Source organism: Arachis stenosperma, chromosome 1, assembly GCF_014773155.1.
Source record: "Arachis stenosperma cultivar V10309 chromosome 1, arast.V10309.gnm1.PFL2, whole genome shotgun sequence".
In the NCBI taxonomy this organism is placed as follows: Eukaryota; Viridiplantae; Streptophyta; class Magnoliopsida; order Fabales; family Fabaceae; genus Arachis; species Arachis stenosperma.
In genome coordinates, this window is record NC_080377.1 from 11470926 (window position 1) to 11483334 (window position 12409).

Genomic DNA, 12409 nt, shown 5'->3' on the forward strand with positions numbered 1-12409 from the left:
TCTTTTTCAGTCACGTCTATCATAAAAAAAAAGATAAAAGAAAAATGAAGCCTCAAAGAAAAAGCTATGAAGAAAGATTCAGAAAGATATTTTTTACAGAAGAAAAGATTTGAAAAAAGGCTTCAAGATTTTGTTGCCAAGAAAAGGAAAGGATCGACTTCGGTCAGAAAGCAGATTTACCTTGATAAAAAGTTTATTTCCGTTTTTGTTCTACCAAAAAGAAGATAGCTTTTGAGTCTCTAGAGGGGAAGAAGCAAAAATGAAAAGCTTGAAGCCAGCTTGGGTCAGAACCACATCAACGCTCAGAATCAAATTTTTGGGCCAAAGCTAAGTTCAAGGGTCCAGATTGAAGAAGATGGATGAAAAAGGATGAGAGAGATGCATGCAACAAATTCGAGCAATCTCTCTCTCTGTTCTCTGGTGAAGCCGCCGCTAATCTGATGTTGGAGAAGAAGACAGTGCTAGGGTTAAACGTGATTCAACCTTGAAAGCTTCACTCTTTTATATTAAGGGTGAACGACCAAGGGTTGAAGATAAGGAGTGAGAGCACACGTTTGGGTTTCCATAGCTCTTTGAGCTGTTTATTCTTTTCCTTCATAGCTTTCATTGAATATTTTTTTTCTCATTTTAGTCTGTCTGTGTTTCATTGGTAAAAGGCAAAATATGAGAATTTGTAAGAAAAATCTAATGAGTGAAAAAAGGTAGAGAGTTAAAAAAAAATCATAGTTATTTCAGAAATTTTTTGTATGTATTTCTATTTTGTTGTCATGATCTTGAGGAGATTCCCTTATAAGTTGGGTTAGCACTTTGCAGTTAAAAGTTAGGTTTGAGTCCTAGTCAAGTTCAGGTTAGGTTAGAATTTGGACTTGTTGTCTTGCAAGTTGGGTGAGCACTTTGCTGTTCAAAGCTAGGGTGAGTCCTAATTAAGTTCAGGTTAGGTTAGAATTTGAATTTGTTCCAGATAGGATTGGGTAGATCCTAGGGAGAATTGGTGAATATAATTTTGTTGAAAGATAGTGAAATTCTGTCACTGTTGTGATGGAGACTGGATGTAAGTTGCATTGCATTTAGTAGTTGAACTAGGATACATCTTGGTGTAATTCTCTCTTTTCTGCTTCTTTTCTGCTTTTGGCACTCAGAAGATAAAATGAAAAATGTCTCTTAATCTATTACGAGACAGAATGAAAATGTCTCTCAACTTTTTATGAGGCAAAAGTAGAAATATCTCTTGAAGTTTCTTTACAATAGCAAAAGTAATATTCTACAAAAAGGATAGTTAAGATTCAACCCTCCTTTTAGCCAATGATTACCATCAAAAGCAAAGACCATTAGTTAGGGTGTTAAGATGATAGTATAATCTTTTTAAGAATTATTTCATTAAAAAAAGTAGAATTGTCAAAATAATATTTTAATATAAAATTAAATACTAGTCTATATTATATTTGATATCTTTGATACTTAGCCAAAAAAGAATATATATTGTTTTTTCCTTATAAGCAAAACTGTAAGAGATATTGCTATTCAATTCCAATAGGTGGCCAAAGATATTGGTACTTAGTTAGAAGAAGAAAATATTTCTGATAATTTGATATTCCTTATGATTAATAATAACCGTCAAACTATAGTAGTGTATAATATAGACACCCAAAAAATAAATAGTAGTGTAATATAAAATTATAGAGAACCCTATATTATATTTTAAATATTTGGGGGTTTTTCTATTACCAAATATATATTGGTACTTAGTCAAGCGAAGAAAAGTTTCTCTAATTAATTTGATTCACTATAATTCATTTGGTATTCATGGAGCATTTTTCTTAAATGTATGAAGTTTTTGATTTGTGATATACCACTTTTTTTACAAACACTTATTACTCGTTAAACCAAAGAAGCAATAACTTGCACAAGGAAAAACCATCCCTTATTGGTGGTCCAAACCAATCTAATTTTGTGTTTGAATGGATTTTTTTTCCCCATTCTTTGACAGAAATTTAAGACACATTCAAGGGTACTAATTTTAACAACTGTATTCACTAAATTTAAATTACAACAGAAACTCATCATTTTTTTACAATGGTGGCACTGATACAAACTAGATTACAACAAACAAGTTATACAAAGTGACTAGCAACATATATGATATTTTTTAACTCTACAAAACATATTATTGAAAAAACTATGGCTTTATTCAATGTACATAATACTTTCATGCTGATCCTTCACAAATTTGTTTGGATAATTGTATTTGGTTTTGCTCTTCTATTGTAAGATCAAAAGTTGCAACTGGATTCAACGCACAACCATAGACAAACTTTTTGTGCTTGAAGTCTCCATTGATTGATTCTTGAAGGATGGATCAGACATGGTTCTAAACAAAGCATCTTGATGAGTAACTTGTGTTTAACCCTTTTCAGAAAATATTATCCATATCAATTGAGGTAGAAAGAACACCATCATCTTCCCACTTTATATCCTTGGCCACTGGAACTTTTTCTATCAATTTTAGAGGAGCCTCTAATGGAGGTGGATTCTGCATGAAAATAAGCAACTCAAAGGTTGTCAGTATAATAAACCTGCTACAAGGGTTAGATTCGAAAAATTGATCTTGAGTTGAGGGGTTAGTAATTTATTTTTCACTTCGTTTTATCTAATAATTGAAGAGGAGCCTTGAAGTAATGATTGAGTTGTTTCCGTGTGAACTCAAGGTCATGGGGTTTAAACCGTATAATCAGTCACTGATGTAAGATTAGGTTAGGCTGTCAACATTACACCCTTTGGGTGTGACCCTTCCCCGGACCTTGCGTTAATGCAGGATGGTTATGCACCAGCCTTTCCTTTGTCTTATCTAATAATTAACCACTCTAATTCTGTTAAAGATTGAGGCTATATTTTTCTGACTATGTTATAGCATGACTTTATTAACAAAAGAAGGAAAAAGAAGGGAGGTTTCCCATTTTAAGGTAATAACATCTACTCGAATAATACTGATAAATTCATATTTTACGATGATTTTTATATTGAAAGGAGTGGAATTTATCAACTTAACTTGCACATATTCCTTGTAAATGCATGCTTTCGTGAATTTTCTCCTAATTATGCTTAATTGATTGAAACATACTTTTTAGGCTTTTAGAATTGTCTGATTCGATGCCTTGATATGTTCGTTTAAGTTGTTTAAGGTTTAGGAGGCAACTACCATGTTGCGGATTAAAGGCCAGTTGATTCCACGGAAGAATGGATGTTGTTTGATCTCATTGGCACCAGTGGTTGAGCCTAGACGACTGGCCGGATCTCTTTGCAGTAGTGCATTGATCAACTGCCTTGCTGCAAGGCTTGCCTGGAAATTTGCAGAAAGCTATCAATTGATGCATGATCATAGTATCCGGTGTGTGAACCGTTTATACATTTAGGTGTATAATTTAAATCTAGATATATAAAGTGATGAATACTGATGTTTCAATGCAAAATAATAATTTTGGTACCAAATAGAAATTTGAGAGCAAATTTCATACATGTTCATGCTTATGCTTAATTATATGCATTGTGTATTTCACTTTACTCAGAATTGAGAATTGCATGATGCAATAACTTATTAGTATTTTACCGGGATGCTGCTTGGAAAGGTAAGATCCTTGTGTAAGATGTTGGAAAATGTCCTCTGTCTATTCTTTCCTCGAAACGGTGTACGGCCGTAGAGCATCTCATACAACAAGATACCTATATTTAGAAAATCAAAAACATAATTTGTAGATATTAGAAAAACGGGTACATATTTGTTATTAAGAATTTGATTTGATGCATTGTTAGTATAAATATATACTTGAAGTTGAACAGTTTTCAACTGGAAAGTACACTAACAATATAATTTAATTATGAAATTATGATAATATAGCAATGAATGCTCCTCCATAATTTGTGTACAAGCACAAGGATGAAAGAACTTACCAAGGGTCCACCAATCAATAGCACTACTATGCCCAGCTCCAGTAATAATTTCCTGTTATATAAGCACTTTAGAAACCTTGTACATGACAATGATAATGATGATGATAATACATAAACAACAGAATAATGCATTGACACTAGTCTTCTCCCTGGTTCGATTTTTTAACATAACAAACCTAATCTTTGTAGTGTACTAAGGTACTATAAAGAAAATACTGAACAGAAATCCACCATACAGGAGCTATGTATTCTTCAGTTCCAACAAATGAATTTGATTGTGTAACTGGCTCTGCAACAAATGTCGGAGGTGGTTGACTTCTCGATCTTCTTCTATTGCTAGGGGGAGGATGCTTAACAACCTGTAGGAATAACTTCCAATTTGAGTGTTCTAAATATTTCAAAGTACAACTCTAACATGTTGATCCATTTAAATTCTCCTATGAAATGGTAGTAAAGGTAAATGGTTTTATCAAAATGAATTCAATATGGCACAAGGATTTAAATAAGTAAGCCTATGTTTACAGAGAATAAGGATGCATACCTGGGGTTTACAATTTGTCATAAATGATAGATCAAAGTCAGTCAATACAACATGGCCTTCCTTGTTAAGTAATATATTTTCGGGCTTTAAATCTCGATAAATTATACCTAGACAGATGAAGTAAAAGAAAGCATTATTCATATTATTTAAGAACTAGAATTTTTTTTCTCTTCTCTTTCTTATCATCATTGAGCATAGTGACAATGTCGATGATTATATGCGAGCCATGTAGAACACACAAGCACAAAAGATATTATATAGAAGAAACAACCAGAAACAATGCCGAAATTTATGGAAAGCTTGGAAATTGGGAGAAAGAAAACATGCCTATCTCAGTTGATGTGTCAGAAATCTTGGACTTAAGATTCTAAAATATGTCCAAAGGTACCATAGCAAATAGCAACACACAGATTGAGGATGTATTGAACACCAAACTGCCTAAGCAGGTGATACAAACCGATGAAAGGAGGAGATAATGATCAGCATACCTAAACAGTGCAGATATTCCAAACCAATCACAACCTCTGCTGCATAAAATCTGGAGATATGATATAAGTTAACATCATATAGAAGGGTCTACAATATGAATTTATAATAATATAGACATATATCTTTAATAATATTTAGAAAGATTATATAATTAGGTGAAGTGAGTATAATGATTTAGTAGCTGTAATTAGGCCTCCCAAGCTATAGCTTGATTTCTTATATGGTTAGTATATATTCAGCTCCATGTAACTGATTAAGGCACACAGTTAATATAGGAGTAATTAGGAACTACTCGTAATTAGATCATAATAACCAGTAGTTAACTAATTATAACTTGGCTATGTATTCTAACACAAATGTTAATTACTATTTTGATTACTCAATTGTTTAACTTTTAATAAAACTATAAGTTGTTAAGGGCATGAGATGATAGATTCCAATACTAGCAACCAAATAATGAAAAATGGAAACAAAAAGTACCTTGCTGAATCCTCTTTGAAAATCTTCATAGGTTGCTTGTCGAGCAATGCAAACAACTCTCCCCCGGCACAGAAGTCAGTAATCAAACATACATGGGTGGACGTCTGTAGAGACAAAGGAAACATTAGAACCATTAGTCAACAGCCTAATGTGTGTATGCCGGTCGTTTGATCCTCCACTATAGACCACCTTTCTACTCTACTATCAAGTGAATGAAGTAGATGGTTCTGATCGTAGACCTTACGAGATGGATAGAACGATGATGACAGAGAAAGTGTTGAATAGAAGTTTATAAACTAACTACTCCCTACCACTTTGGAAGGATCCTATGTCAATCGTACTCATTAACATATTTTTTATGTAATTTTGTATGTAATACTTAATGGACTTTGTCATAAGTTTTGTCATGTTTTTTCAATAGATTCATCCTAAGTTCAACTGACATGTTTATAGCACTGAAGGGTTTCTGGATTTTAAAAAGGATCCATGACATTTATACACGAAAAAAGAAAAGTTACCTCAAATGAAGTGTACAATGTTGGAAGAAAAGGATGATCTAGTAATGATATAATCTCTCTCTCAATACATGCTCGGTGAACCTGTAATAGCAATTACAGAAATTTATTATAACTAAACAAAAGATAGGCAAGAAAGATAACAATAACAGGATAGAGATTGGTAATTTGATATGGTGTGTTGAAAACAAAAATGTGAAATTATAACTACACTTGAGTCAGGTACTAGTTAATTAGTACAAAACAAAGCCACAAATTCATATAAATGGTATATATCAATCAAAATTTTCCCCACTTGTATTTCCAGAGACCTTGTTACGGTTTAACATTATAGACTTTTCCATTGCCTTCATTGCATATAGTTCGTCGGTACCTTGGAGTTCCACCAGATGAACACTGTCGCATAAATGAAAACACCAAGGTTTCAGTGAATTTAAGTCCTTGTAAATTTTAGTTTGTTGCTTATGTAGATTGTCAAGCACCAACTTTCTATAAAGCTTGAGCTACTAGATAAAGATACAAGAAGGCCTTTAGGCTTGAAGCACTAATAATGCATAATACTCTCTACTTAAATGTTGAAATTCAAATTAATTTGAAGTATGATGAAAACAAGGATTGAACTATTGACCACTTGATCAAAGAGGCCTTGATATTATGTCAATAATAAATAATCTTCTGTTAAAAGCTTTATCTACAAGAAATTACATTCAAATAGCAACATAGCCTTTTCAATGAAAAGGAAAAGATGGGAAGGAAATCTGTTTAGAGAAGATATCCATAGTATGCATGCTACATATACAATTTATTCAGCCAAAGCATCTGAAAATTGTTACCTGCCAGTGTCTCCACAACCCAATGGCCTAATAGGCGAAAAATGATGCAGGCTGATTTTCTCACCCCTTGCGGCAATCTAAAATATTCAAACAAATAAATTCATAGAAAAAAATTGTAAATCTCACTAAACAATGTCTATAAATTTAAAAACATCACACATTTCAGATGTAAAAATTTGTGTTACTATAACAAGACTTATATTTCAAATAAGATAATTTTATAGAATGGATCAAGTATTTGTCTGTCTTTACACCATCAAGGAACATTGCTGGTACAAGTTACATGAAACAAAGTTTGATAAGAGAATACATATTATTTGTGTAACTTTGATGACAAAGGAAGTAAAATATATACATTGGTACCTTTTTTATTGCTACCCAAGAAGGATTATCCTTCTTGTGAGGTAGTGGAAAGACAGGTTGAGAATGAATTGCCCATAAATCTTCTGGTCTCTTCAATATAAACACCCATAAAATGTCAGTCTCAAAAAAAAAAAAAAAAATTCAAATGAAAAAACAATCTGCTAAGGAACCGTAGAATTCAGGCAGAAAATCCTTTACCAAGTTGGCATCAGGAAGTTCTCGAACAGCTTCGTCAACATTTTCTGCAGTGGCTTTTACCTGGAGGAAAAAAAGAATTATTCAAGCAAAATCTAATGTTGAGCAAGGTTCTTTGGGAAAAGAAAATGCATACTAAACTAATAACTTCAGTAGCATCAGAGTCACCTATGAGTTCATGGTACTTGCTGCTATTACCTTCACAAAAATAACATTTTCACATATCTTTCATTTAACAATACAAGTTAATATTTTCACTAATTTTAAATATTTAATATAATTCTTAGATATATTGCATGCACAAAATATTTAGATTTTACAGAACTAGAAATCAACAGGAAAATCTACAGAGTTTGAACAATTGAGCTAAAGGAGCATTTCTTAGAATTACACAACACTCACCAACTTAGCACTTTGTAGCTCAGCATTCTCAGACAGGCGATTTTTTAAGGGTTCGACATGATCACTTCCATCTAACTGAACACCAATGAAGTATTGAAGTTCACCCTAAACACAAAATAGAGAAAATAATATTAATAAATGATAACAGATATTGACTTTTCAATATCAAAATTTATTTGTTTTCTAGGAGCATTGCAATCACCTTTTGGTCACGCATAGGTTGCAAGTGAAATAAATTCCAGAACTTCTTTCCTACAGATTAAAAAAAGAAAAAACAAGAACAAGAGGGGGTTAGATTTAGAATACAAAAGCTGCAATGCACACATTAACCTGTTGATATATTATTCAAAGCTTTTAGGCATCCTTAAAAATGCAACTTTTTGTTTTCAGTTACTTATGCACACACACACAAAAGTGAAAATACTCAACAATTTGATCAAATGCTAACCACTCTTAGTATAATTGATCAACTGAACAGTAATTTCCCTCTGCTCTCTGATGGCATCTCTAATCTTTTGGACAGTTGCTTGATCTGTTTCTGGTCCTTGAAGAAACCTACACAATGGAACAAGGACATTACAGTTTCAAAATCCGAATTTAATGAAGTATATATCAATTTAAACTTTAAAGATCTAAGGAAAAGGACCTTATATCCAAACCGCATATCATTTATCAGTCACTCATTTATCTTTTTAATTTACAAATAGTAAAAATTGATTACCATAGAATTGAAAATGATAAAGTTTAAAGACTAGCTAACTCTAGTATAAAATAAACATCCAACAACCATAGAGGTTATTAAAAAAATCTCAACATTTGAAAGCATTCATATTTCTTTCTATTATCACATGTTATTTCATATCTCATGTTGTACATTTGTCTCTAATACTAGAACATTCGGTTCAAAGAAAAACTACTAGCAAGTGGTAGAGGACAACTAAATCAGGAAACACTGAAACTATATGCCTTGTAGTTAATAGAATAAATTTAACTTTTATGTAGATAGAGTAAAATTTGTACCGACAATTTCTTCCCAAAATTTCTTCTCGAGTATATTCGGTAAGTTCGAGGAAGCTATCAGATGCAAATATCTGCACAGGGATCAATATTAATCACTTGAGGCAATGTTAGCAAACGCCAAAAATTAGTCACATTAAAGACGTCTGTTAAGTATATGCATGCATGTAGAACAATATAACAGTAACCAATTCAAGCTAAGATAATAAGATATTACAAATACAATACCAGCTCCAATGTCATAAAGAAGAGAAGAAAAGACAATGTCATAGATCACAGTATGAAGAGTTTGATTAACATAACAATTGAACTTGTATATCTGATATGTTTTCTGATCTCATAAAGGATGTAGAAGAATTAAGACTTCCATGATAATGTAGCTTAAACTTTATTTGTTATGACAATCTTATTAGAGAAGAACATAAGCAAGTGTCAATATAAAACTTCATCTTACAATTGGGCAATCTGGAAGTCTAGGATCAGAAATCACAAAATTCTTTTCTATCCGCTCCAATGTGGTTGCTAGATCTATTCCCTGCCTTATATCCCTCTCTCTTTCAGCGCGCTCCCAACTTTCGGTCCGGGTTATTTCCTGGGTCATCAATACCTCTGGCTCAATGATGGGTGTCTCCTCATCTCTCCCAGTAGAACTTGATCTCCCTTTAAAACTGGAAAAGGTTGGAAAACAAATTAAGCACATTTTCTGAACCCCACAAAGAACTCATACTCCCAAGCTAAACATTCATCCATAACATTGGATACAGTAAATAAAACATGTAGTTACAAAGCACAAAAGTTCACTTTCTTTTTGTTTTTCAGTTAAATACTATTGAGAAAAGAGCTGAATTTTGAGAGAAATTTAAAGAAAATAAGTACCCCTTTAAAGAAACTCGTGCAGATTTTCTTGAAGCCTTGCTTCTCTCCTCATAAGAACTCAAGCGTGATGCATCAGTTTCAGAATTCTTGGGAGGAGTTTGTTTGCTAAATTTACTTGTATTCCCAGCTTCAACAGACTTTGGCAAAACAAATTCAAAATCAAACTTCTCTTTCTCTTCATGCTTGGTAGCATTTTCTTCAATCATAGGCTTACTAGAGGATTTTGGATCCTTCACAGTTTGGACAACCTCAGTGATGGAACCTAAAGCCCTCTCCTTCTGACGAGCTGATAAATGAAATTAGATGATTAGATGATTACACATAAACTCAAAATCACACATAATGCTAAAAGGGTTCAATATTTTACCATCATAACGAATCAACGATGTAGGTAATCCATTCGGTCGTAACGCCTTTTCACTCAATCCTTCTGTGTACTTGCTCACCTCAACCTGCATTCTGTAGTAACAGTTGTATAAGACCAACCCTCTTGAAGCCTTAAGCTATTGAATAAATTTCCAAGGATGGTTATATTTCTCTAGAATCATGTTGCTTCAAACCTTTGGTTAGGTAAATATAAAATCAAACCACATTTGCAATTAGTCAATGGAAGTTTCCATTAAGTTTTTACTAAAAATGCCAAGAGATCATTCTAATTAAAGCTTCTAAAGTAAGAAAACCAGGTAGGTAAGCCTGGACTAACCCGATGAATTTGATAGTGTTGCCATTGTCATCTTTAATGGGGGTAATAGTGAGAAGATTCCAGAATGGAGTTCCATTTTTCTTGTAGTTTAAAAGCCTGCCACAATAACTTTTCCCATTTCTAGTTGCATCCCGAATTCTCGCCACTTCATTCATGTCTGTATCGGGCCCCTGAAGAAATCGACTGAAACCAGAAAATTGCTGGTTTGATTAAAAAGATAACAATATTTTCTAGCTCAAAACCTACTAAGAACCACTCTCACAATTTAACCCCAACCCTCACTGAAAATCACTAGAAAAGTTTTCCATTCATTGTTTAGTAAACAGGTTTTGGTTGAGATCCGAAACTAAAGATGCAAGTAGACTCCAACAGCATATATATATAGAAGCAGCACACATGCTCACCAATTCCTTCCAATAACCTCCTTTGAAGAATAACCAGTCATATTGAAAAAGCCACTGCTGGCATACATGATAGGACAGTCTGGCTTGGTTGCATCCGAGACAACGAAAGTTTGTTGCAGCGTCGCCAATGCTTCTTTCAACTCTTGTGAGACTCTTGGGAACACCCCTGATGATGATTCGGATCCATAGTTCGAGTCTCCGGATGTCCTTGTTGATTCAACAAATCTATCTGATAAGTTTTTGGTTCTGTCACCATCAAAAGAGGAGCTTGTTTTCTCTGCTATTGCCTTTACACTACTTGAGTTCATTGGAAGACCCCATTCAGCAGTTCTCTCAGCTATGCTTGCTTCGGTTAAAGTTTGATGATTCGTGGAGTCATTGACTTTTGCTGCACTTTTAGCCCCTGAAAGATTGTTCATTGCAGAGTTACCATCATTGTTGAAACCAGAATCTCTGGAAAATGCCATCCACTTGTTCATAGTTTCTCTATTGCCGGAAGAATTAGAGGGTGCAATCGCCGGTACAGAACCCACGCCGTATTCCTCTCTTCTAAGATCTTCACTCACAGGAAGTTTAAATATTGGAAATGAATCTGGATGATCACTGCCAGAAGAATCAGGATCACACTTAACAGGTAATTTGAGTTTCTCCATTTATGAATTTCCTCAGTCACTTGGTGTGCAAACTAAAGGGTACCACCTAAATCATAATGGAAAAAAATAAATACATCAATATATAAACATATAAACATGTTCTTCAGTCTAATGGTCTTTGAATAACTGGAAACAACAACAATCATTGGAAGTCACACAAAAAACTTGTGAGTTATATTAAATGTAAAATGATGAATGCAGATACATACTTTATCATAATTGCATGGTGCTAATGGAATGCAAAGACATTAATTTCATACAACATATCACACATTGCATAATCAGAAGCTATAAACTATAATAAGGAGTTTCTTAAAGGGAAAGTAAACTCTAAAAATGGCAAAGCCTTTTGAAACTAAGCTGAGGGATTAGTTGGAGGATGAGTAACCTGGACTGTGTCAGAGCTCAAGCTCCAAACAGAAAGGATAATGTTTCAGAGTTCACATAATAAATACAAGAACTTTGTCCTCAATAAAACATTATATGTATCTTCATAAATAATAATAATAATAATGTCTAAGACACAGTTATGTCTAGTTAACCACTATTTTTATTCAATTTTTTTTTTTTTGATTGTTGACCAGGACTTGGATGAATTACTATGATCTCTTTTGTGGTTAGGTGATATTAAATATAATAATATTTTAATTTTTAATATTGAGTTTAATTTAATTACATTAGTTTTTTAGACCATTAATCGCGTGGTTAATATAAAATGTCGTTGTTTTTTATGATGTGGTATTATATAATTGGATGTACGTGTAAAACGATTTCACAACGATAGTGCATTAAAATTAATTTTTTTAGAAAATAGAAAATTATATAATGTAATATCACCCAAACTTCAGGTGATATTAATGTCATATTTTATAAATTTATGTAATATAATTGTTAATTATATTTATATATCACTGAAAATTTTACTAGAATCAAAATTAAATAATTTTCTTACAATAAACCAAATTGGCCAAAAGTAGATTAATAAATTCAAGT

General features: G+C 32.9%; 1 protein-coding gene across 1 annotated transcript; it reads right to left on the reverse strand.

The window, feature by feature from the left end:
* Positions 1 to 2009: 2009 nt before the first annotated feature.
* On the reverse strand, positions 2010 to 11920 carry LOC130965113 (phototropin-2). The gene is made up of 23 exons (XM_057889922.1): positions 11805 to 11920; positions 10764 to 11462; positions 10360 to 10542; positions 10024 to 10115; positions 9657 to 9942; positions 9235 to 9448; positions 8784 to 8854; positions 8212 to 8318; positions 7966 to 8015; positions 7764 to 7868; positions 7365 to 7424; positions 7167 to 7256; positions 6804 to 6880; positions 6282 to 6366; positions 5974 to 6054; positions 5456 to 5559; positions 4975 to 5024; positions 4487 to 4593; positions 4182 to 4304; positions 3946 to 3997; positions 3605 to 3717; positions 3197 to 3337; positions 2010 to 2530 (listed from the first exon to the last, which is right to left on the reverse strand). Exons 2-23 carry the CDS (start codon positions 11414 to 11416, stop codon positions 2411 to 2413), a joined length of 2964 nt encoding a protein of 987 aa, XP_057745905.1. The 5' UTR covers positions 11417 to 11462; positions 11805 to 11920; the 3' UTR covers positions 2010 to 2410.
* Positions 11921 to 12409: the final 489 nt, after the last annotated feature.

Coding starts and splice junctions, on each gene's coding strand:
- LOC130965113 (XM_057889922.1), bottom strand. CDS start 11,416: ATGGAGAAACTCAAATTACCTGTTAAGTGTGATCCTGATTCTTCTGGC. Junction 4,594..4,974: donor GGAATATCTGCACTGTTTAG/GTATGCTGATCA, acceptor TCATCTGTCTAG/GTATAATTTATCGAGATTTA. Junction 3,998..4,181: donor CTGAAGAATACATAGCTCCT/GTATGGTGGATT, acceptor CTTATATAACAG/GAAATTATTACTGGAGCTGG.